Source organism: Plasmodium yoelii (genome assembly GCF_900002385.2).
Source record: "Plasmodium yoelii strain 17X genome assembly, chromosome: 5".
NCBI classification, from domain to species: Eukaryota; Apicomplexa; class Aconoidasida; order Haemosporida; family Plasmodiidae; genus Plasmodium; species Plasmodium yoelii.
In genome coordinates this window covers 988018-1013562 of record NC_036177.2, presented here as the reverse complement: position 1 = coordinate 1013562, position 25545 = coordinate 988018, and the positions used below count along the sequence as shown (strand labels likewise).

General features: G+C 21.9%; 5 protein-coding genes across 5 annotated transcripts; 2 read left to right on the top strand and 3 right to left on the bottom strand.

Moving 5' to 3' along the window:
- Window positions 1-1457: 1457 nt before the first annotated feature.
- PY17X_0523500 (conserved Plasmodium protein, unknown function) lies at window positions 1458-7891 on the top strand (the record flags this gene model as incomplete). The annotated part of the gene is made up of 6 exons (XM_022955267.1): window positions 1458-6236; window positions 6349-6455; window positions 6648-6911; window positions 7230-7306; window positions 7453-7618; window positions 7768-7891. The coding sequence occupies 6 exons, from the start codon at window positions 1458-1460 to the stop codon at window positions 7889-7891; spliced, it is 5517 nt and encodes a 1838-aa protein (XP_022811713.1).
- A 66-nt stretch (window positions 7892-7957) lies between these two features.
- On the bottom strand, window positions 7958-9430 carry PY17X_0523400 (conserved Plasmodium protein, unknown function; the record flags this gene model as incomplete). The annotated part of the gene is made up of 1 exon (XM_725255.2): window positions 7958-9430. The coding sequence occupies one exon, from the start codon at window positions 9428-9430 to the stop codon at window positions 7958-7960; it is 1473 nt and encodes a 490-aa protein (XP_730348.2).
- A 1420-nt stretch (window positions 9431-10850) lies between these two features.
- On the top strand, window positions 10851-12147 carry PY17X_0523300 (conserved Plasmodium protein, unknown function; the record flags this gene model as incomplete). Its single annotated transcript, XM_022955266.1, has 6 exons — window positions 10851-11034; window positions 11175-11233; window positions 11358-11479; window positions 11625-11749; window positions 11864-11921; window positions 12114-12147. The coding sequence occupies 6 exons, from the start codon at window positions 10851-10853 to the stop codon at window positions 12145-12147; spliced, it is 582 nt and encodes a 193-aa protein (XP_022811712.1).
- A 387-nt stretch (window positions 12148-12534) lies between these two features.
- PY17X_0523200 (ribosome-recycling factor, putative) lies at window positions 12535-13335 on the bottom strand (the record flags this gene model as incomplete). The annotated part of the gene is made up of 1 exon (XM_721869.1): window positions 12535-13335. One exon carries the CDS (start codon window positions 13333-13335, stop codon window positions 12535-12537), a length of 801 nt encoding a protein of 266 aa, XP_726962.1.
- A 1988-nt stretch (window positions 13336-15323) lies between these two features.
- On the bottom strand, window positions 15324-23564 carry PY17X_0523100 (AP2 domain transcription factor, putative; the record flags this gene model as incomplete). Its single annotated transcript, XM_721868.1, has 1 exon — window positions 15324-23564. The coding sequence occupies one exon, from the start codon at window positions 23562-23564 to the stop codon at window positions 15324-15326; it is 8241 nt and encodes a 2746-aa protein (XP_726961.1).
- Between the last annotated feature and the right edge of the window lie 1981 nt (window positions 23565-25545).

Sequence of the window (25545 nt, the reverse complement as noted above, 5' to 3'; positions counted from 1 at the left end):
TCAACAAAATTGTTTGCCAATGTACCATTTAAAAATATGCTATATTAGCTTTTGTGAAAAAAAAAAAAAAAAAAAAAAACATGCTAAACTGATGCACATTTAAAGAACAAAGAATTAAACATATAAGCAAATATAAAAAAAAAAAAAAGAAGAATATAATCTTTCAAATGTTGAATTATAGACATGTAAATAAATAAATTAAAAAAAAAAAAAATAATACATGCATATTATATACCATACAAAATATTCAGTCCAAAATATTTATAATAATACTATATTTAAAACCACTCTTTTTAATTTTATTCATTTTTTTTTCTACAAAATAAAAAGACACATAATATACATAACCTTTTTAATAACATGCATATCCAAAATTTTATCAAAATACTGAGTGAAATTTTTCACTTTTTTTATAATACATAAAATAAATATATTATATATATTGTATAAAATTTATAAAAAAAAACAAATGTTTTATTTTTCACTTATTTCTTTATTATAACTTTTTTGGAGATGAAAAATATTGACTTATTCAACACCTCGAATTTCAAAAAAAAAAAGGATCATTTTTTTTTTTTTTTTTTGTCATTTATTTCTTAAGATGTTAAGGTGATGCTGGATTGGTATTTTCGTAGTCTCTCACTTTTCGTTCATATTTTTAATATCGTTTAAACATAATATAAGACTGTAAATGTAATAATACACGAATGTAAGAATATACGAATGTAAGAATACACGAACGTAGGAATACAAATAAGTTCCACATTCAAACAAAAGCACAATAAATTATTTATCAATTTTATAAAGATCAAATATATACATCTTTATTCATACCCCCATATCGATTAAAAAATAATTTTGTAAAAATAATTTAAAATATATAAAATATATAAAATATATAAAATATATCTGTCGAAATATAAGATAAAAGGTTTGCACAATTTTATTCCATAATTTAATTTCAAACACCTATGTGCATATATAAGACAAAGAATTTTTTTCTGGCTTTTTTTTCTGGCTTTTTTTTCTGGCTTTTTTTTCTGGCTTTTTTTTCTGACTTTTTTTTCTGACTTTTTTCCTACTAATAATAAAAAAATGTTATATTTTTCTAAAGTTTTAGTATTTATTCTCATATCTTTATTTCTTAAAAAGACAGTAATTTTTATAGCATAACTAATTGTATGCTTACAGAAATTTTTTTTTTTTTTTTTTTTTTTTTTTTAATATCAATATATTTGCATAATAATAAAGTGTGGCATATTATAGGGATTCGATAAATTTCCAGGTTCAAATAGTTTGTCTTTTTAGAATCCAAAACTCATATAATTTAATTAACTGTACATCTAAAATAAACTCTATGATATCTTTACTAAACAATTTGACAGATGTGTAATAAATAGAATCAACATCATTATTTATAAAACCAAGTGTGGGTGTAATAACATTTGAGCTAAAGAATGGAAAATTCCAACATATTTAGCGAAAAAGTTATTGAATTTTTAAAAAAAAAAAAAATAAGAGAAAATAAATTAGTTAGTGATAAAGAAAAAAAAGAAAAAAAATATAATATAAATAATTTTAAAGTAAATTTAACTAATGAATTAAATAAAAATAGTGTACATTTAATTTTGCAAAATGAAAAAAAAGACGATAATAAATATCAGGTTGTTGAATATGCAATACAACAAAATAAACAAAATAATAAAACTGAAAATATTGATGAAATAATTCCAAAAAGTTATACTAATTCTTCTATTTTAAAAATAAAAAATATAAAATTAAAAATTAATAAATATCTAGATAAATGTCATGATGTATCTACCGACAAATTAAAAAAATATTATATTTCTGTAAATAAAATAATAGATGAAATTAAAGAAGAAACATTAACTAAAACAAATTTATTACAAAAAGATTTAGAAATTTCAAATGATTTAATCGATAAATATATTCAAAATTCAATAACCATAAAATGGAACAATTCAAAAGTTGATATTAAAAGATTTGAAAACAAAAAAGATAATTATCAAATTGCAATAGAATATTATGAAAATATTTTTTTATTTTATTTAAACAAAAATTTTATAACAAATATAAATAACATTCTCAACAACACACTAACAAATAAAAGTAACAACAAAACTAGCGAAATTGAAAATGAATCTAAAATACAATCTAGATACTATTATTTATGTCCAGAATCAATAAATTTACAAATCATAAAAGAAATAAACATACATCTAACTCAACGAATAGAAGAAATATCAAATAATTGGATTCTGGTTGAAAATATATTTACTAAATTAAATGAAAATATTAATAAATTCATTTTATTTTTTGAAAAAAAATATGAAGATTCGAAAATAGATGTAAATAAAAAGATACAAGAATTAGAAAAACAATTAAAAGAAACAATATATTTTACTAATAACGAAATAAATGTTTTAATTGATAACGAAAATGAAAAAAATAATATATTTATTGAACTTTTGAATTATTTTAATGATTATATATTACATATATATAAATATATATATAATAAATATAAAGAATGTGAACATGTTTTTTATAATATTCTATATGAACATAATTATGATGATAATTGTTATGTCTATTTGTCTATTTCTGAAAATTATATAAAAAATTTAAAAAATGAAAAGTTATTAAAAAATATAATTAATATGTTTGAAAATAATTATGTAAATATATATAATGACAGAATAAATAAAATCAAAAAAGATGAATATTTTGACAATTTTTTTATTCTAGAAAATTCTCAAGATTTCTTTATTCCTTTTAATCAATGTTATGAAAATTATATAAATAAATATGAACAAATTAAACATCTCCTAATTAGTTATAAAAATGTTATCCTCAATTTATTTTTTGATTTTACTAATTTTACAAATATTATAAAAAATAATACTAAAAAAAATGAACCAGTAGAAAAAGACAAACCCTATAATACTCTATCTAAATTTAAAAAAAAAAAAAAAAAAAAAAAAGTGCCCCAAAATTTTATACATTTTGATAATAAAAAACTAAAAAGAGAAATTTATGAAAATTATATAAATAATATACTAAATTATTACAATGCTATAAATTTAAGAGATGATTATTTTTTATTAACATTTTTTGAATTTTTAGAAAATTTAAAAAGCTGTGTAATTATCTCCTATATAGAAATACAAAAAAATATAACACATTACAATAATTATTGTAAAATAGAAACCAATAAATTGACAACAAATTTTGATATTTTATATAATAAATACAAAATTAATGTTGAAAAATGTATGAACTGTACAGATTATATACAGCTAAACGAATTACACAAAGAAAACCTTGAACTAGCCAAAAATATTAGATTATTTTTTTGTACTGTTGAAGAAAACGCTAATTCTACCAATAACAAATTTGTTACACAATTGAAAGAAAAATTGATGGTTTTATTTTTGTCAATTTTAAAAAAGGCAAAAATAATTTCTACAGACACACAAGAAAACATAATAATAGAAAAAAAAAATAATTCCAACAAAAAAAAAAATTATGAACATGTCAGAACATATAATGATAATACAGATTTAAAAGTAGTAAAACAGGAAAAGGAAAATAATAAAAAAATAATAAAAAATACAGAAAAAGACAGTACAAATGTGAAACAAATAAACATTAGTGAAGATGATAATATTGTGATTAAACAACTTATAGGAGAGGAAATAAATTATAAATACATTTTTGATTTTACAAGTTTTTTTCAAACTATTTATGACAATTATAAGAATAATATTAAAATGTTATTATCCTCTAAAGAATTTAAATCAAAAAATAATTACTCTCCATACAAAAAGAATGAAAAGAATAAGACCCAAGAAAAAAAACATCGAAAAAAAAAAATAGACAACGTACAAACAAATAGAGAAAAGATAAAGATAAGTATCGAAAATTTGGTAAGAAATATGCTTAACCAATTTCAAAAAAAAAAAAATGAAGAACTAGCCAAAATAGATCAAGTAGCTAAAATAGACAAAAAAACAGAAGAAATTTCTTTCTTAAATCAAGAAAAAAATAATGAAGATGAAAATGATAAAATTCCAATTGATGAATTAAACTATGATAACATTATGTATAATATTCAAATTTTAAAAAATATATTTGAACATTTTTTACAAACATATTACACAAATTTTAAAGGTATCCTCTTTGAATATATGTTAAAAATAAAAGAAAATGTCGAACAAGAAGAATATACAAAATATTTTGAAAAAATATACAAAAATAATTATATAAAAATTATAGAAGAGAATGAAAAAGCAATTAGTCAAATAGCCGAAAATCTTAAATGTAAATTTATAAAAAACAAAGAAAATTTTGACCATTTAATAAACAAATTAAATAATTTAATAAATGAATATACATCCGTTATAGACAACCAAAATATCGAAGAACCACTTATGAAATCTTTGAATAAAATCAACAAATTATTTTTAAAAATCGAAAAAAAAAGTGAAAAAAAAAGTGAAAACAAAAGTGAAAACAAAAGTGAAAAAAAAAATGAAAAAAAAAATGAAAAAAAAAATGAAAAAAAAAATGAAAAAAACTACAAATGCGAATATCAAAATGACTATGAACATGGAGAAGAAGATTATGATGTACTTGTTAAAAATTTCAAAAATAATTATAAATTGTTTCAAGATAAATTACAAGATATGATAAATGAATTAAATAAAGAGATTAAAAAAGTCCAAATATATTATGACATGGTCATAAAAATAAAGGAAAAAAATATAGACATTGAAGAAATAAAAAAATGTTTACAAAATTCGATAAATTTCCGTCAAAATATTATAAAAAAAAAAAATGATATTCAAAATTTATATAATTCAAACATTTATATATTTAACAATAAAATTAAATCAATACAAACAAATAATGCTACAACAACACAAGTACCAAAAAAAACATTAACAAGTAATGAAACAATTACATACTTACATACCAAAGAAGAAATTAAAAATATTATTTTGATATTTTATTTTTTACTATATCATATTAAAAATTCAATTCTTATTACAAAAATAACCAAACAAAATAATCCCCAATATGGTGATAATACTAAACTCTCTTCTCTCATAAATACCTTGCCTAGTCAGGTAAAAAAGACAAACATTAAATCGAACACAAGGGAAGGTAAAAATGATAACAAAGATGAAATAAAAGTTAATACACCACAAAATAAAAAAATAATAACTCATTCTATTTGTGATAATAAAAAGACAGATATAAACACAAACGAAATAAATATAAAAACAAACGAAATAAATATAAAAACAAACGAAATAAATATAAAAACCAAATTTGAGCAAATAGACAAACATATATATAATAAACTTCAAATTTTCCAAAAAATAAAAAATATATACGAGTTAAGAATAAGTATGAATTCTATTTTAGACAATATTTTTCTTTCCACAAATATTTCAAAAAATATCAACAGTCTATTATTCTCAAAAAGTCAGAATAATCTTAAATCAGAAATTGATTATGCAATTACTTTTTCTTTACAAAATAATAAATCTGCCAAGGATATCTTAGGAATGTCTGAACATTTTAACGAGTCAGGAAAAAAAAATGATAAAGAAAGCGTTTCAGATAAGGAAAGCGTTTCAGATAAAGAAAACGTTTCAGATAAAGAAAACGTTTCAGATAAAGAAAACGTTTCAGAAAAAGAAAACGTTTCAGAAAAAAAAAACGAACCAAACCTAAAATTGATAGACATAGAAAATGATGTAAACAAATATATAGAAAATACTTTGACACGAAAAAAATATAGCGATTTAAAATTTTTTTTATATACTTGTACATATATTATATGTATAATAATAAAAACCCTAACACCATATAACAATAACTTTTTTAAAGAAAATACTAAAGAATATAACCATATTTTATTTATTTATTATGACATTTCATATTTAATATATAAAAATTATATATTACAAAATGATGAAAAAATAAAAAATAATAATTTAAAAGAATTACAGATACAAAAAGATGCAATGTCATCTTATATTTATTTTACTGATAATATGTTATATAAAATAAAATTATTTAATTTATTTAATTTCGAAAAAAAAATTGTAGAAAATTTTATACATACCCATTTCTACACTTTAAGTAAAATAAAAATTAATGCAAACAAAGAAAATCCAAATTGGATTAAAATTCAGAAAGAGGTAAAATAAGAAAGATATATTTTATCTTACAATAATCAATTTCTACAAATTTTATTTTTAATATACAAACTTTTTATATCTCTATTCACAAAAATATTTATTTCTTTATCAGTATATGGAAGATCTTTTCACATTATCAATTTATTTAAAAGTTGTTTCAAAAAAAGTTGCATATTTTACATTTAAAGAGATTTATAAACACCACATCTATCTTACCAGGTATAGACAAATCTTGAAAATGAAAACGAAATTAAGCAAGAATCCGATTAAGCAAAAGTAGTAGGCACATATTGACTACACCATTTACAACTACAACCTTTTTTTCTAAACATTATGAATATTTTATCGGGTGGAAATGTTTTTTTTTTCATTTTTTTTTCATTTTTTTTCATTTTTTTAAAAATATTTAAGCCAACGAATAGACATAATGCAACAAAATTTTATGTTAAAATTTGAAGAAATAAATGAGGAGTTAGAAATAAAAGACAATATTCCAGACACTAAATTGATGAGAAAAACAGAATTATATAAATTATTCAACTTGTATATTATAGGAATCAAACACATCTTGTCAAATCATTTATATTCATTATATGAAAATCTATATAGTAATTTTATTTTTTTCGTATATCTTTTAAACATGTTACCTTGCAATTCTGGATCCCATCAAAACGAGTAAAATAAATCATAGACATAATATATATACATGCACAGTTAATATAAAATAATAAAACTTGTTGTAAAGGAATAACAACTTATCTAATAGTAGACAATATTTACAACTTTAGTTGCAACTATAGAAACAAAAAAGAAACGGAATCAATCTATCCGCTGCTTATTCAGTTTGCAAAATTATACGCATTCAGCCAGCGCTTATGCAAGTGTGTAATGTTGTAACTAAATATAAAATAGCTAGTGTTGTAAATAACTAAATGTAAAATAGCTAGTGTTGTAAACATTTTTTTCACAATAATCCTACCCCCATATCATTAGACAACCTCATGATACCCCCCATCAAAAATGTAACATAAGATTTGCAAAAATACACTTTCTGGACATTTCCACAAATTGTACACAAACGAAATAAGCGAAAACGAAATAATCGAACCGAACGAACCGAACGAAATGCATCCACCGTACTTCAAACCGTCCCTTCAAAATATTCCTACACAAATTCAAATAAAAATATAACACTCCATTTTTCTCTTTTTCTCAGATAACTTAAATGATATTAAAAAAAAAGTAGAAAGTGTATATGGAATTAATCATGAAAAAAAAAAAAAAAAAATCAATGATATTAAAATAAACAATAATCTAAACAAAGAATATTTTCATATGCCATATAATAATGAAAATTCCTATATTGTGAATAAATTAGAAAGGTAAAAAAAAAAAAAAAAAAAATCCCATAATTAAAGAGAACATTCGTCCATTTTCATCAATTTTCACCAATTTTCACCAATTTTCATCATTTTTCATCATTTTTCTTATTAAAAACAAATTGAAAACATTTTTTATAATTTATTCTTAGGAAAATTGAAAAATATATGCAAAAATTTTATGCAGATATAACAAAAAAGATGGATGCAAAGAAAATAGAAATAATCAAAATAATTTCAAACGATAAAAAAATTAACAGAAAATATTATGAATAAAAAATAAAAAATAAAAATTAATATATCAATACATATATGATACCCAAATAAAAGACAATATCCAATTCAAGTATCATTAAATATGTCTTTAGTTAAAATTGTATAAAATTGTATTAAACTATAAACATGATTTATTTTATATATTAAATTATTATTTAAATTAATAAGCATATCTAGACCATATATATTAATTTTGTTCATATTATTTTTGTATATATAAAAATGTGAATCATTTTTATTATTATCATCATTTAATCCAATATCCGATTTTAAATTTATATTATTTATCAATGATAAATCGTTAACTTTTGATAAAGGTAATATAAAAGACTGATTTGTTTTTTGATTAAAAGATTTGTTAGACATATTTTCAAAATTATTTAAATCTCCATTATTATTTTCACCACCATTATTATCACCATTATTATCATCACCATTATTATTATTATGATTGTTCGATCCATATAGGTTGTCATTCTTATGACTGTTCATATAATTATCTTCATTTTTATTTAATGTATCATATTTATATTGAAAAAAGTTAGCAGAATTGCTATTATTTTTATCAGTATTTATTAAATCTATTCCATTATTAAATACAGTTTCTAAATTCTCAGATAAATTACAATTAAAACTAATTATTGCATCTAATTTATTTTTTATTTCTAAAATTGAAATATTATCATTAATATTAGATGTGTCTACTTCATTCTGAATCTCATTCTGTTCATATGAATTATTTAAAAGCTTTTCTTCTAATATATTTTTTTCCATAATACTTTTATTTTCAATAGATTTAATAAATAATGGCAAATATTTTAAAAATGTAAAAATCTTTTTTTTATATTCATTTTCACTTTTTTTAGATTCAACAAGTAAATAATATATTTCATCTGTTGATAATTCTGCACATGGTCTATTATCTTCATTATTTTCATTCAAATCATATATAACTTCTATATTTTTATTATCTATGATTTTTACATTTTTTATAAAACTTTTAAGATCTTTTTCTCCATTATTTTTTACATTAACTTTTTCGTCATGATCTATTTTGCCACTATCCATTTCGGCATTATCCATTTTGACATTTTTGGTTTCTCCATCATTTTCAGATTCTTTATTCATTCCTTTTTCAGTCCCATTTTTATATTTCTGTTCATCTTCTTTTTCTTGATTTATATCTTTTGTGCTTTTAGCTGTTTCGTCTTTTTTTTTTTTTTTTTCATTTATTTTACAATATTCATCATATTCAGTTAATGATTTCCCAAGCAATTGTAAAAATTTTTTTCTCCATAAAACACAAGCATTTAAACATAATAATTTATTTTTATTTGTTGGGTCATTTTTTTTAAAATGTTTTTTTAAAATATAATCAACTTTTTCTTCAAACATATCACTTATATTATCAAAATATTCTTTATATTTTTCATCGATAAATACATAATTTTCTTCACTTTTATTTTCACCTTCGATAAACATATTTCCCTCCTTTTTATTTTCCTTATCTATATATTGTTTTTCGTAATACATACTCATTTTTTTTTTTTTTTTTTTTTTTCAAATCTTTATATTCTACAAATGTGTGTGTGCAAATAAAAACAAATTGATAAATTATTTAAAACTTTAAAGCTAGCTATATCAAATCTAGCCATTTGAAAATAAATAAGTTGTACATATTCAATGTACTATTTTCGCACACACAAATATGAACTGTTTTGTTTTGTTCCCTTTTTTGTTTTGTTCTCTTTTTTGTTTTGTTCTCTTTTTTGTTTTATTCCTTTTTTGTTTTATTCCTTTTTTGTTATTTTTTGTTATTTTTTGTTATTTTTTGTTATTTTTTATTATTTTTTGTTATTTTTTGTTATTTTTGGTCTTTTTTCCACTTGGCGTTTTAAACGATATTCTTGACAATACACACTAACCTAATAAAATTATATATCAATATTATTATATGTATTTTTTTCTTCTTCCAATTTTATGCAAGTTTTAAATATGTACCTCTTACAAATTATATAAAATTAATGCATTACTTGATCAAACACATTTTATCTTTTATTTTAAGTCCTTATTTATATATTTATATTTCACTCTTTTTTTTTTTTTTTTTTTTTTTTTTTTTTTTTTTTGGAATTAAAATATAAAATACAAATTATTTTATGGGAATGTAAAAATTTAATCAAAATGCCATTAATTTATTTTATCATATACAAATTAGGAAATATATCAGAGCAATCCTTTTTTTTTTTTTTTTAACACAATTTTTGTATATTTTAATTTTTTTCAACTTTTAAAAAAAAATGATAAAAAATGTACAAAATGTAATTGGGAATAAAGAGAAAAAATGAATACATATAAATATTTACAAATAAAAATTATATAATATGCATATTTTGGAAATATATACAAAATTTAGAATAAAAAAAAAAAAGGTATTTTGTATGTAATATAATACACATATATGCCTGTCGTAAGCATTTTAACATTTTTTTTAACATTTTTTTTTAACTTTTTTTTAACATTTTTTTAACGTTTTTTTTAACATTTTTTAGCGTTTTTTTTAACATTTTTTAGCGTTTTTTTCCCATTTTCATTTTTTTTTTTTTTTTTCGAAAATAAGAAAGTGCAAAAAATATCTTAATGATAAATGTTTTTAAAAATCACAATTTTATTCCCCTTGTGCATATGTCTATCTTTGGGGAAAGGGTTTTATCGCCAAATGTCTTTGTGTAATCAAGTTATATTGCTATTTTAATGCATTATTTTAATACATTATTTGAATACATTATTTTAATACATATTAATTATTAACATAAAACGAAAACAAAAATGTGTATGCATGTGTGTATGTATATATATAGCAAGTTTGCATACATATAGACCTTTTAAATATAGCTCCTAAATAAAAATTTGATCAATTATAAAATAAATATATATGTCTATTATACTTCGTACAAACATGTGCGAATTAAAGCCCACTAATTCAAACGAACTACAGATTGAATTTGTTGATGAAGAAAATATTTCAAACAATGAAAAAGGAGGAAACAAAAAAAAACTTAAAGAAATTTTAAAAAGAGTATATATAGGAATTTATGAGGATTCAAAAAACATTCTTCTTTTAAAAAATACTGGCATTACACGTATCTCAAAAAAAATAAAAAAATATTTTAGAAAATGTTGTATTTTATTATTCCCATTATATATGGTGATACAAGTATAGATTCTCCTACCATTTCATAAATAATTTAGTTCTTTTTAATAAACATATTTTTATTTCTAGATATTTTAATTATAAGATCTTCTAAAGAAAATAATATTGCCAGGATTATGTTCCCTCATGTAAAACTCAAAATTTTTCAATTATTTATTTTTTTATAAAATAGACAAATATATCTATACATTTTTATTACCTTTACATTATTTTTGTTTAAAATAAATACCTTAATCTTATTATTTTTAAAAGGATTTTGAATATTATATTATTGATATAAAAGAGGATTTTGATTTTACAGTTTATTCACATTTTAAATGCTTACTCGATGATATACTTTTTGAAAACAAAAATAATAAACTATTTATTCATAGGTATCAATGTACATACATGCACACGCAATTCCACACGCTATTCCACACGCTAATCCACACACTGTTGCAATGCTTTTATTTTAATAATTCTCCTTCATTCTTACATTATACACACACACACACACTTTATTTCATAACCCTTTAGCTATTTTAACCTTAACGATATATTATATTTAATAATATTTTACATAAATATAACCTTAAATTGTAATATTAATGATGCTTATTCATATGTAAAGAAATTATTTTCCAATCTTATAATCCCAATTGGTAATATTTAAAAGGTTTATTAAACTGATCTATAAATAATAAAAACAAATAAAAATTAATCTTTACATTTAAAACTTCTTATTATTTGCACATTTTATACCCTCTCTTTTTTAGATGATTTTGACCAAATATATTATTTTACAAAAAGACACATGCTAACCTATTATCCAGGGTACACCAAAATAAAAAAATAAAAAAATAAAAAATAAAAAATAAAATAAAAAAATAAAAAAACAAAATAAAACAAAATGTATAAAATATATAAAATATATATAATATATGTAATAGAACAAACAAGAGTGCAGTTTCTTTCGTCTCTCCTATATATACAACTATCTATCTACTTATTTAATTTTTAATACAGAGAATGTACAACTTATTTTGATGCTAAAGATTGAGATTAATCATAAAAATAAATACCTTAAAAAGGATCCCTCTTTTTTTTTAGTCATTTTTTTGTAACGTTTTAATGTTTTTTTTCCCATATCTCTATCACCTTTCGTCATAACTTTTAATTTATTTTTTTAATCATTTTTTATTTTCACACATTTATGCATAGAAATAGATAAATAAACAAAATAATTCATAGTGTTGACTTGAAATAAATACAACTAGCGAAATTGTCACTTAAAAAAAAATATATATATATTTAAATTTGGAGAATGAAAATTAAGTGAGAAAAAAGGGAAGTCTTTCATTTATCCAATTTTCTAGAATCGAGATATTTTCTTTTTACAAATTATTGAAAAATATAAATGTAACGAGTTTAATGTGGTATGAGCTAGCTAATAATTCTTAGTATATTTTTCATATACACTTTCAATATTTTTAACTTTATTTTTTATATAATTGTCTAATTTATTTTTTTCCTCAATTTTCCACTCATCTCCCTCAATATTTTTACCTATAAAATCTCGAATTTTATGCCGAATACTTCTAATATCATTTTTTACTTTTTCTAATATATCTTTTGCTTCTTTTTTTTTTTTTAATTTAATCTCATTGGTTAATGGTGGGATATGTAACAAAATGTATTGCCCATCATTAGGTGTTGTAGGATTCCAAGTATTATCCTTAATTTTTAAACTATGAATTATTTTTTGTATATCACTAATTATATATGGATAAAAAAAAATAGTCTTAGATGATTTAATAACTACTTGTGATAAATCTGATAATTTATATTTTTTCTTATCTTTTGTAACTACAATATTATTAAAAAAATCAACAGTTAATGTATTTTCTAATAATTTTTTCATTTTTATATCAAAATTTTTTATAATTTCTTCAATTTTTATATCATATGATTTATAATCTACATTATTATTTTCGTTTGTTATTCTTTTTACATTCTCTTTTCCTTTTCTATTTGTATTATCATTATTTTCTATTTCATCATTTCTTATCCCTGATATTTTCAATAAATTACGAAATTTTTTTGTTTCTTTATCACTTTTTTCCTTTTTACTTCCAAAATTTAATCCTTGCACACACAAAAAATCATAACATCCTTTATTAATATTGCTAACAATGGGGCTCAAATAACTTCTACTATATATACTCAATCTTCTAATTGATCTTTTCATTTTTATTTTACCATATTATTAGGAGACAAATTAAGTAAAGGCCAGGATTCTATATCTGTACTATACATCTATATACATACATACAATGCTATACACTTCTTATAACAATTCTTGTGACCCCTATATATATAATCAGCCTATTCCAGTCACTACAATTAAAGGTGAAAATAGGAATTATACAAATAAATGCATAAGTAAACGCATGAATAATGCATAAGTAAACGCATGAATAAATGCATAAATAAACGCATGAATAATGCATGAATAAACAATGTACAATTTGTATGTGTGCTAAATTATTCTCAATGCTAAAACGAAAAACCCAACTGGCTTATATTCTATAACAAATTTATGAATCATAAAATTTTGAAAAAAATATAAAATTCATTTGCTTATGATATATCTACAGTTATACATAAACAAATCACAATTTTTAATAAATACTATTTCCTACCCAAAAATAAAAGATAAAAAATATTTTTTTTTTAAATATTATTTATTAATTTTTTTATAATTTTTTCACACTTTTTGTATATAATACCTTATTACATTTTCTATGTTACATCATACTTCCTAATGCTGCAAAAAACAATAAACATATTTTGAATTCAAATAACTATTTTTTTATTAATAAAAGAAAACCCATTCCATTTTTCCTTTAATGCATACGCACAAACATTGATCTCTGAATAATTACCCACACAATCTCTTAATAATGATAATTAATAAAAAAAATATATATTACCATTCCAATAATATTAACTAATTTAATAATTATATGAAATACACATACCCCTCATTTAAAGAACTCATACTAAACCAACACATACAAAATAAACTTAATCGATCTCCACTTTTTAAAAAATCATAAAACAACATTAATTCCGTTCGATCTACTTAAAAAATTTTCACCATTTATTTGGTCAAAATTCTATTACTAATACATTTTGTTAAAAGATAAAAACGTAACATTCTTAAAAAAGGTGTCTCAAACAGGTTTTTAAAAAGAATAAATAAATATATAACATAGCAAAAATTAATAAATGCTAATATCCATATAATTTAAAAGCATTAACAAAAATATATACAAACAATATTTTTATAAATATTTAAAAAAAAATATATATATATGTATATATATATATTCAAATAATTATAACTTCATATATGTTGCTCATAACATTTATAATTATGTATACGCAAACTTAAAAACACAACAATATAATGCTCATAAAAAATGTGAACAAAATTATATAAAATGACTTCTCACATCCATTACAACCATTATAGTGTAATAGCAAAATTAAAACATCGATAATGTATACAAACAAATAAACAAAGAAAAGAAGAAAAAAGGGGAAAAAAGAAAGAAAAAAAGAAAAAAAGAAAAAAAGAAAAAAAGAAAAAAAGAAAGGAAAATATTTTGGCAAGTACACATACGAACATAAATAAAATATACGTAACAATAAATATGCATAATTTAACAGAAACGACATGTCCAAATATTTTGTAAAATTTATATGCATACATATATAAAAGAAAAAATGCTAACATCCCACTTTTTTTAATTCTTCAAAAAGGGTTTCAAACAATATATTAAGCAGAATGTACCATAAATGTTTACGTATAAAATATAATGCAAATAACTCATATTATTTTGTTAAAAAGTAAACTTAATAATTTAAAACACGCTCACAAAAAAATACATAAAAATGCGCAAATCTATTTTTTCAGGTATAGACTTGGCTATTTTTTTTTTTTTTTTTTTTTTTTTTTTATATTAATATAAACCTAACTTAACTGCAAACATACAGAGGAATACAAATAGTGCAATATATGTTTGTATCTTTCTTTCGGACTTGACTTGTTCGCTTATGATATCCTTAAAATATGATACCTCGCAATAAATAATGCTTACCCAATCTTTGCACCAAATCAAACAAGCATACATATATTATATATATTACAAATGTCTATATATTGCACATTCACGGAGATAAAACCTGGTCCTTGGCATTTGAATTGTATAAATACAATAAGTTAGACAATATTTCATCATCATCTTTCAGCATTTTAAAATTCTTTTCATCTTTTTTATTATTATAAGGGGAATTTATTCGTCTTTTACGCGAATTTAACAATCCATTTTCTAAACAAAAATTTCTAAAAGATTCTGCTTCAAGTTTTGCTTCTGCTAAACCTAATTTCTTTACGCTAAAACCTTTAGTCTTAATTGAATTGTTAACAATATATTGGACTCTATATAATTTTTTCGCATGGTCATAATATATACCCTTGGGCAATGATTGTTTTATCAAATTTATATCTATGTTAGAATTACCCTCACCTCCAACATTTCCTTTTTTCATACCATTATTTTCATTACCACCAATAGTATTATTAGTGTTATTCATATTGCCCATATCTTCAATATGCTTCCTTTCAACTTCAGACACATTATTATTATTATTAACAACCATATTTGAATCCATATAATTATTAGGTTTTTTTTTAGATTTCTTATTACCATATCCAGAATCTATATAATCCATATCATTCAATAATTTATTCTCAAAATTTACTCCATTATTATATCCATCATCATTATTATATTTCTCATTATAATTATCCATGAAGTTGTTAAAATATTCGTTAGAATTTTCATCATAATAATAATAATCGTCATTATTTTCATAAAAAGTATTTCCTTTTTTCTTTTTACGAGTGTTATAATCATTTGTCTCCTTTTCAACATTTGGGTAATCCAATGTTTGCTTACCATTTTCTACCAACAACTTATTTTTAACTTCTTCAGAATTTACATTATTATCATTATTATTGTTCATTCCTTTTCCTTCCCTTGTAAACAACTTTAAATGTCTTAAGAAAAAATCTTCAGAATTATTGTTTTTATCATCCTTATCAAGTAGGTACACATATTTACTATTATTATTGTTATTATTATTGCTGTTGTTACTATTATTATTATTATTAACAGAATGATGAGGATCTTCATCAGGACCATATATATTTCCATTGCTACTTAACCCAATGCAGTTATTGTTGTACTTCATCTTTTCATACACATCTTTGTGATTGCTATTGTGCTGAGCGTTTTTTTTTGTTTTACTACTTCCTTTAGGGTAATTTATTAACATGTTTCTATTCCCAATATTTTCTAACTTGTTCATAAATTCGCTGTTATTACCAGAAGGGGGATTACCTCTCTTTGCAAAATTTAAAAAGTTCTGAATGTCATTAAAAAATAATCCAGAACCATCATTGTTAGTATATCCAAACTCGTCTTTATTATTATTGTTATCCAATTTTCCATTAGTCTCTTCTCTAATATTATTGCCATTACTACTAGTACTATTCTTTCTCCCTCTGTTTATTATATTTAAAGCTATTTCATTTCCATTGGTGCCAGATAAAAAGTCGGGTAACATCCCATTATATCCATTTTTTAAATTAGATTGCAAGTCATATTTATTCTTATTATTTTTAACGTTAATAAATTTTAAAAAGTCCATAGAATATTTACCTATCTCACCAAGATTGCTAAGTTTTTCCAAATCACTATTTTTCTTTTTTATATTATCATATATATTGTTACTATTATTACTACTAGTACTACTGTTATTATTATTATTATCTAAATATTCTTCACCATCATCAGGATATGATTTTTCTTCATTCCCGTCGACTAAATGCATTCCTCCCCCTTCGTGATTTCCATTTCGTTCGCCCTCAGCAATATCACTAACATTACCATTCACACCATATCCCCCATTTATTAATTCGCTGTTATGCTTTTCATTATTTTTATTATCCCCAATTAAATAAGACACATTTTTATCTATACCATTTGACAAGTTTCCCGTATTATTGTTCGAACCATTTGTTGTTCCTTTCTTACCCTTAAAACGTAACATATTTAATAATGCCTGAAATCCGGACTTTAGTTTTTCTTCAGTATTCTGATTATTTCCATCCTCATTGTCTTCATTCTTTACATTCAAATAAAACGGATTCGATGCACCATTAGCCAATTTATCCTGGTAATTATTTTTAAATGTGTTATTCATATCATTTGCCCTCTCAACATTGTTCCCTAAATTATTATTTAAATCGGATATGTAGCTATTTCTATAATTACCATCTTTCATATCTCCGTTTACTTCAATATTATAATTTGAATTCATATTATTAGGATGGTCATTGCTTTTTACACGTTTATTTTGTTTTAATAGTTGCATGTCAATATTATCATCATCATTATGTTCATCTAATTCATTTGGAATTGCATTTTTTAGCTTATCATAATCATAATAATAATCATTTTTACTATTATATCCATTTAATTCTTTTCCGGATTTCTCATACGGGTCACTCTTTTTATTTCTTTGAACAAATTCTTTTAAAATTGATATATCAATTTCATCTAAATTGTCATTATTTGTTACACGAGATTCGCTAGGTGCTGTGTTATTTCTAGTACTATATCGGGTACGTCCATTTACATTATTATTACCATTGTTATTATTTCCTTCATAATAATTATCACTTGAATCTTTGCTAGAACCATATACAAATACTTTTGAGTTACCTCCATCAACTCCTCTCAATCCAGAAAGTCTATCTGTTTTATCTTTTAAACTATTTAAATTTAATGAACTTGCTTTTAATTCTTTATGGGGTGTTCCAAAGTTTACACTAGTATTATTATTATTGCTACTACTTGCACATTTTTTATTATAAAAATAAGATGAATTAACATATACTGGATTTAACCATTCACTTTTTACGGGAATATTTCCTACATCACATCTATAAATAATACACTGCTTTCGTGCTTCTTCTAACGTATTATAATGTATCAAACTAAACCCTTTTGTTTTGAATTTACCATTTTCTTTCCATTGACATCTCCATAATTTTCTTGCAGAATCAAAATAAACACCAGTTGGTAATGGACCCATAGGTATTAGTGATGGATCATTATTGTTATTTCCATTAGTATTTGATTCAACTTTGTTACTATGATACAATGTATCATAATTTCTTACATTTGACAAATTGTTACTCTTTGCCCTTTTGTTGCTACCTTTCCTTTTCTTAACTAATGGCATATCATAATCACTTTTATTTTTCTTATTTTCATCATCATCATAATTATCATAATATCTACTACCAACACCTTCTCTACCAAAATTTGCATTAGATACACTTCTTTTAGAATTGTTATTATTATTATTATTATTATTTCGACCTTTACCACCTCTTTCGCCATTTACAAAATAATTGTAATAATAATAATTATCATTATTATTCTTTTTGGTATTCTTTTTTTCAAAATCAAAATCTTTATGATATCCAGATGGTGGATTTTGTAAAAAGTTATTTTCAATCAATTCATTAGTACCATCACCAACAATATCATAACCATTATTACTTATGTATCCAAAATTATTATCAATATCATTATATCCAATACTAATATTATTTAAGCAATCATTTCCATTACTTAATAAAATATTATAATTATCCATAAAACGATTTTTATAATCACCAATTCCTTCTTCATTCATTGAACCTTTTTTTATTTTATCATAATTAGGAATATTATTAAATTTCAAATTATTATATGTGGAAAATAATAAATTTGATGAATCCCCATCATAATTTATCATATTCACATTTGCATCACCACCGCTACCACCACCACCTAATATCAAATGATCCACTCCAAAATCTTTCCCAATCACTCTGCTTGAATTTGTATTAATAGTATCCAATATATATTTTCCATCTATTGGTATTATGCCATCTCCATAATAATTATTGTCAATGTTGTTACTAATATCTCCTAATAACCCCCTTTGAATATTTCCAGTTAAGTGATTATTGTTACTTGTCATTATATATTCATTATAACTTATGTTTTTTAAAAACACCTCATTCTGATATTGGTAATCATCATTAGTATATAAAAACATAAATGTTTGAGGCTCGTGAGGAAATAATGCATATAATATTTCAGATTCATGTACATTTCGTGGAAATATTGTGTTATTTAATAAAATAAATTTTTTATATATAACATCATGAACCATGGAAATATATTTCACTTTTATTTTTTTTTTCTTTTCAAATAAATGATTTAACAAATTATTATTGTACTTCTTTTCTAATAATTTATCATATATCAATTTTTTCTTCCTTTCTTTTTTTTTCAAAGAAGATTCATTATCAAATTTATTAAATACTTTCATTTTCTTTTCCCCAGATCGAAATGCAGATCCACTTTTTGTCAAATTAAAGTTTTTCCCACTTCGAGTATTGCTACATTCTTCAATCATATTATTGTCTTTTATTGTTGCATTTTCATATAAATTATAAAAAAACCACCAATATGGTTCTATAAGTCCACTTTTGTTCATCATTTTATATAGCGTTCTATTTCTAACAATTTTATTTCGATTTTCTAAATTATTTCGTGATGCATTTTCTTCAGAAGAATAATTATCCGTAGATTGAGCATTATTACTACGTAAATGATATTTATGTTTAGTTGTTAAATGAGACCCATCACTAATATCGCTTGTATTAGAATTGTATCCTCTTTTATTTAAAATTCCATTCCCTTTACTAATACCATCATTATTGTTTATAGTCACAATCTTATTATCAGCTGATGCTGTATAGTATTTTGTAAAAATATTATTGTGATTATTTACCCCATTTTCCTTTAATATTCCAAACTTATGACTACTATGTTTATCCTTATTTCTCAATGATAAAGATATATTATCTAAATTATAACTTACTTTTTTTTTACTTCGTAACTTATTTTGAAAATATTTATCTTGTTCATATTCTGCTTGCTTAATAAGTATCTCATTGTAGTTGATATTACTGCTATTGTCATGCATCCATTCCCCAGTGTTGGTTTCATTATTAGTTTCATTATTGATAGCATTATTAGTGTCATTGTCTGATGTGCTTTCTCCTTTGTTTTTTTCATTATCGTTATTATCTATACCAGTTGGGTCTCCATCATTGGCACTGCTATAACTGTTATTTTCATTTTGTGGATTTATAATTGTATTAAAATAATTATCGCTTTTATTTACTTCCTCGCTATTATAATTATTGTCAGTAATATTATCAAGAAGAACATCATTGTGGTCACGCTTTTGATTCATATTATCATCTTCTCTCAGTCCATTATCATCAAATAAACTTATCGGCTCTGAAAACCTTTTCATTCTATACATAGCTTTATCCAAGTCTAATGTAATAACTTTTGCATTAAAAACGTATATATACATACTAATACGTAATAATACTAGTTTAAACAAATTATAAATACATTTCTCTGTAAATAAACTTGCTTGATAATATTCATGTAAAACCCATAAAACATTATCAATTGGCTTATTCTCATAATCGACTAAATATTTTAGTGGTTCTCCATTTGAGTCCTTTTCTGATGTTAAAGAATAATTATATTCTACATTCGTTAAACTATCTTTAGATGTTGTGTCCCTTTCAGTAATTTTGCAAACATAGTATTCATAAGAAAACAAATCGGGTATCCATCTTATACCTATCATGTAATTATTTATACACTTTATATTACTTCGAAGTAAATATTCTATATATCCTTCGGCTACTTTATGATTTTTTTTTATATAATTCTCATATTTTACAAATTTTATAAATACAAATTTATTTAATTCATATATATAATCTGGGGCATCATCTATGATATCATCATTGGGGCATTCCATATTAACTATAATAACATCATTTTTAAAAAATTTCTTATTCATATAAGTATTTTCAAAACTGTCATAAATATACGAATTTATATATATATTATCATGTACAAAATTGTATATTTGTTTTTTATAATTTTCTGATAATTCTATTTCCTGTTCCTCGTTATTTGCATCACCATCCAAAATATTATCTGAATTTACATTCTTATCTTCTGTTTCGCATTTTATAATTGCGTCTTTATCGTTGTTACAATTATTTCCAGTTTCTTTGTCAGGTACTTCTTCTTTTATAATAATATTATTTAAATCATTATTATTATCATGATCCTTGCCATTTGAACCCACGTCTTTATTACTTTCTTCTTTATCATCTTCACATGATATTCCATTCCCATTTTCGCTGTTTGGCTCATCATTATTATTACTATTATTGCACGCGTTCGAAATATCAACACCTTTAACACTTTTACTACTATTTAAAGAATCGTGGTCACTAAATTTTTCTACTTTGGTCTCCAAACAATTAGAACTATTATTATCATTTTTATTTTTATACTTATATTCGTTTTCTATACCTTTCACATTTTCAAAAATAAATGTTTTGGATTTTACACAAAATCCTTGTTTCATTTTTACCAAAATAACCAGTTTATTTCCAAGGAGTTCTTTTGCGTCTAAAGGAATGTTATTTTCTTCTTCTATTCTTTGTAAAACATATATTTTTACATTATTCAAAAATTTTATATATCCTTCTGCATCTGAGTTAAAAATGATATTATCCAAGTCAATATTTAAACATTCATTTGCAAACATTTGTTCATCATATGAATTTCCCATATTTTCATCTTCATAATTTAAATAATTTATATCTATATTGTCAGGGGAATTATTTAAAGGGTATTTTGGATATTCATTATTTTTATTTATATCACATTCAGGATTTGCTTTATTACAATCATTGTCATTTTCACCATTTGCAAAGCTAACATTCACATTATTATTAACAGTATTATCATCCCTATTCAAAGAACTACTATTATTCAAATCATTGCTATTATTATTATTATTTTCATCATCATTTTTAGGACTCGTACTATTATTATAGTCATCATTTTTTTGGTTATCCAAACCATTATGATTATTACTATCTACGAGACTATTACTATTGTTATCAATAACACATTCATTGTTACTAACATTGTTTACTTTGTCACCTTCGTTAACATTTCCAATAGCATTATAGTTGCCATTGCTATTATTATTGACAGTTTTATTGTTTTCTAACCTTTTCCGTCTTTTCTCAACCCTTTTTATATTTTTATTTAATATATGTATATACTTTTCTGCAATAAACTTGGCGAGATTAAAAGAAATATTTTTATTTATAGATATTTTCTTAACCACAGTTGATTGCTTTGTTATATTGTTTTGCTTTACTATTAAGAAATGAGGAGGTGGACCTTCAAACTGTAAGACATATGAATAATGTTCACTGTCATTATAACTCTCAATATTATTATTGACGGATAAAGGGCTGTTAACTTTTACATTTTTACTATTTCCAATATAATTTTCATTTATATTTTTATCAGAAAAAAAAAATCGATTACTATAAAAATTTGGCTCGAAGGGAATATTGTATTTTTTGACGCTCTTTTTTTTATACTTATTATCTATGTTAGTTATTTTTAACTCTTTTAAAAAGACTTTATCATAAGAATTTATCCCGAAAAATTGTTTATTGTAATTATAATTTTTCGAATTGTCCAAATTTGATTTTTCAACATTATCATCATCGGTATCATTCTGATTACTTTCATTTTCATAACAGTTAGGTACATTACGAGATACCTTTTTATAAAAATAAATATTTACATCGTCTTCTCTTTTTTTATTTCTTTTATTTATATCACCAAAATTGTTATAAAAATAATAATTATATGTATTTAATAAAATCCCTTTACTACCCTTTTGAACAGATAAATTATATTTTTTCGGCTGCGCATTACCCTTCCCCTTTTCATAAATATTTCTATATGCGCTTAAATTTATTTTCATATGAAATTTAAAATCATCATTCCTATGGGAATCTGTACTTGAATTTACATTATGATTCATAGTTGTATTTACATATGTATTCATGTTTTCATTGGAATCTTCATTCATATTTATATTGTCCATGTTAGAATTTATATTAATAGAATTGGTATAACACGGATCGATGTTTAAATTTAAATCGTCTGACGATTTATCACACATATTATTATTACTGTTGTTATTATTATTGTAGTTACTAGTATTATTCAATTCATTGACATATGTATCATTTTTATCGCTTTGCGGCGAACTATTTTCCTTGGAGTCTTCGATATTTACTTCATTATTTGAATTCTGTATGTGTACACAAGGCAACATACTACATTTGAGACTGCAACTTGACATTTTTTTTAAGGAATCAAAATTTTAACAATTTATATATATATTATTATAACAATATCATGATACTACATTAATGTTGTATATTTATATTTTATAATAATAACTAAATATTATCTTACATACATTAATAAACACAATGTACATATGAAAATAAATAATTTAAAAAAATCGAAAGAAAAAATATGTCTTTAATCTTTCGAATAAAAATATGTAGAATTAACAATTTTCATGTAACATTTCACATTACCATTTCAAAAATAAAAATATGCAAACGTGTAATACATATGTATATAGATAAATAAAACACATAATTAATCTATGTGCTTAAAATATATAAAGATATACAAAAGAACAATGTAGCGTTAATTATTGTATATATTTAAAAAAAATACCAATGTACATATATTAAAAAAGTATCTAAAACACTTCAAACATATATCTAAAAAAAGTTCTTAATGGTATTTATATAAATCTCACACATTGAACTATGAAATTTCAATGATATACAAACATCGGTAAGATACAACAAATAAAATTATTAAAGAATTAATATTGTAGGCAACTATAAATGTGAATAATAATAAAAATTAATATGCATATAAATAAATATATATATTTACGTATTTAATTACATATATAAATGTGTGTGTGTGTGTATGTATGTATGTATATATATAAGTGTAATTTTTATAATGTTACAAACATGTTCAAATAAATAACTCGTTGGTAGTTTTTTATTACGGAAAATTAACAAATAAGCAAAAATGCATAGTTGTAATTTATGTGGAATAATGTATAATAGCTCACTCAAATTATATTTATACTTTTTTCTCTCACTATGAATAATTATGTATGTTGTACACTAATTATGACATAAAATCACATGGTATTATTTTTTTAAAAACAAAACGTTATCTCATTAAATGTAAACATATATACATATATATGTATATTAAAAATCCATATAAATGATTATAACAACACGTACATATTCTTTAAAACATTAATACTTCAATAAAAGTTATATATAATTATAGCTAACTGAAAAAAAAAAAAAAAAAAAAAAAAAAAAAAAATTGAAATACATAATAGATAGCTATATATATTTTACCTGGCTTGCGAAGAAAAAAAATATTATATAGGTTATATATACAGAATGAAAATTAAAAAGTTAATAAAAAAAGCTACATACACGCAAAATTATATATATATATACATATATATATATTTAGTACACTTGTTATATAAAATGTTTAAAGTTGATAGAAAATATTTTAATTAACAAAATTTTACAAAATTACCAAAAAAACTTAAATATTTAAAAATTAAACCTTCTTTATTTGTCATATATTTTTATTGCTGTCTCTTTATCTCTCTATATATGTTTACTGCCAAAATTGTTTTGCTTATTTAAAAAAATTATATATTATACATTCTGTCCGTAAGCACTGCAAAAAAATTGTTCTATATATAAGAAACCAAATGTATTTTATATATTGTCAATGTTTTTATACAAAAAAATGTTATAATATACATATACATGAATTATACAACATAAATACAATGAATATATATTACATATAACAATAAACATGTGTTACATTATAAAAAATAATTATAAAAAGAAAAAATTACACGGGAAAAAACAAAAAATACAAACCAAAACGACTCACATGCACACACATATATATATATACATATATATATTACTATGAATGTGTATATAGGTATAAAAACATATTTTCAGTGGTTATTTTTTTGGATACACAATATACATATTTATTTATTTACATATGCATGCGATAGAAGAAACATCCATTCACATGCGTGTGCAAAATACATTTATACTTAAATGAGCAACAGATAGTTAAAAAATAAAATAAAGGCAAATATATATATATATATAGGTGTTTATAAATTTAAATGTTGCATATTTAAAAAATTAGCGAATGAAAAAAATTGAGTTTAACCCATGAATTTACTT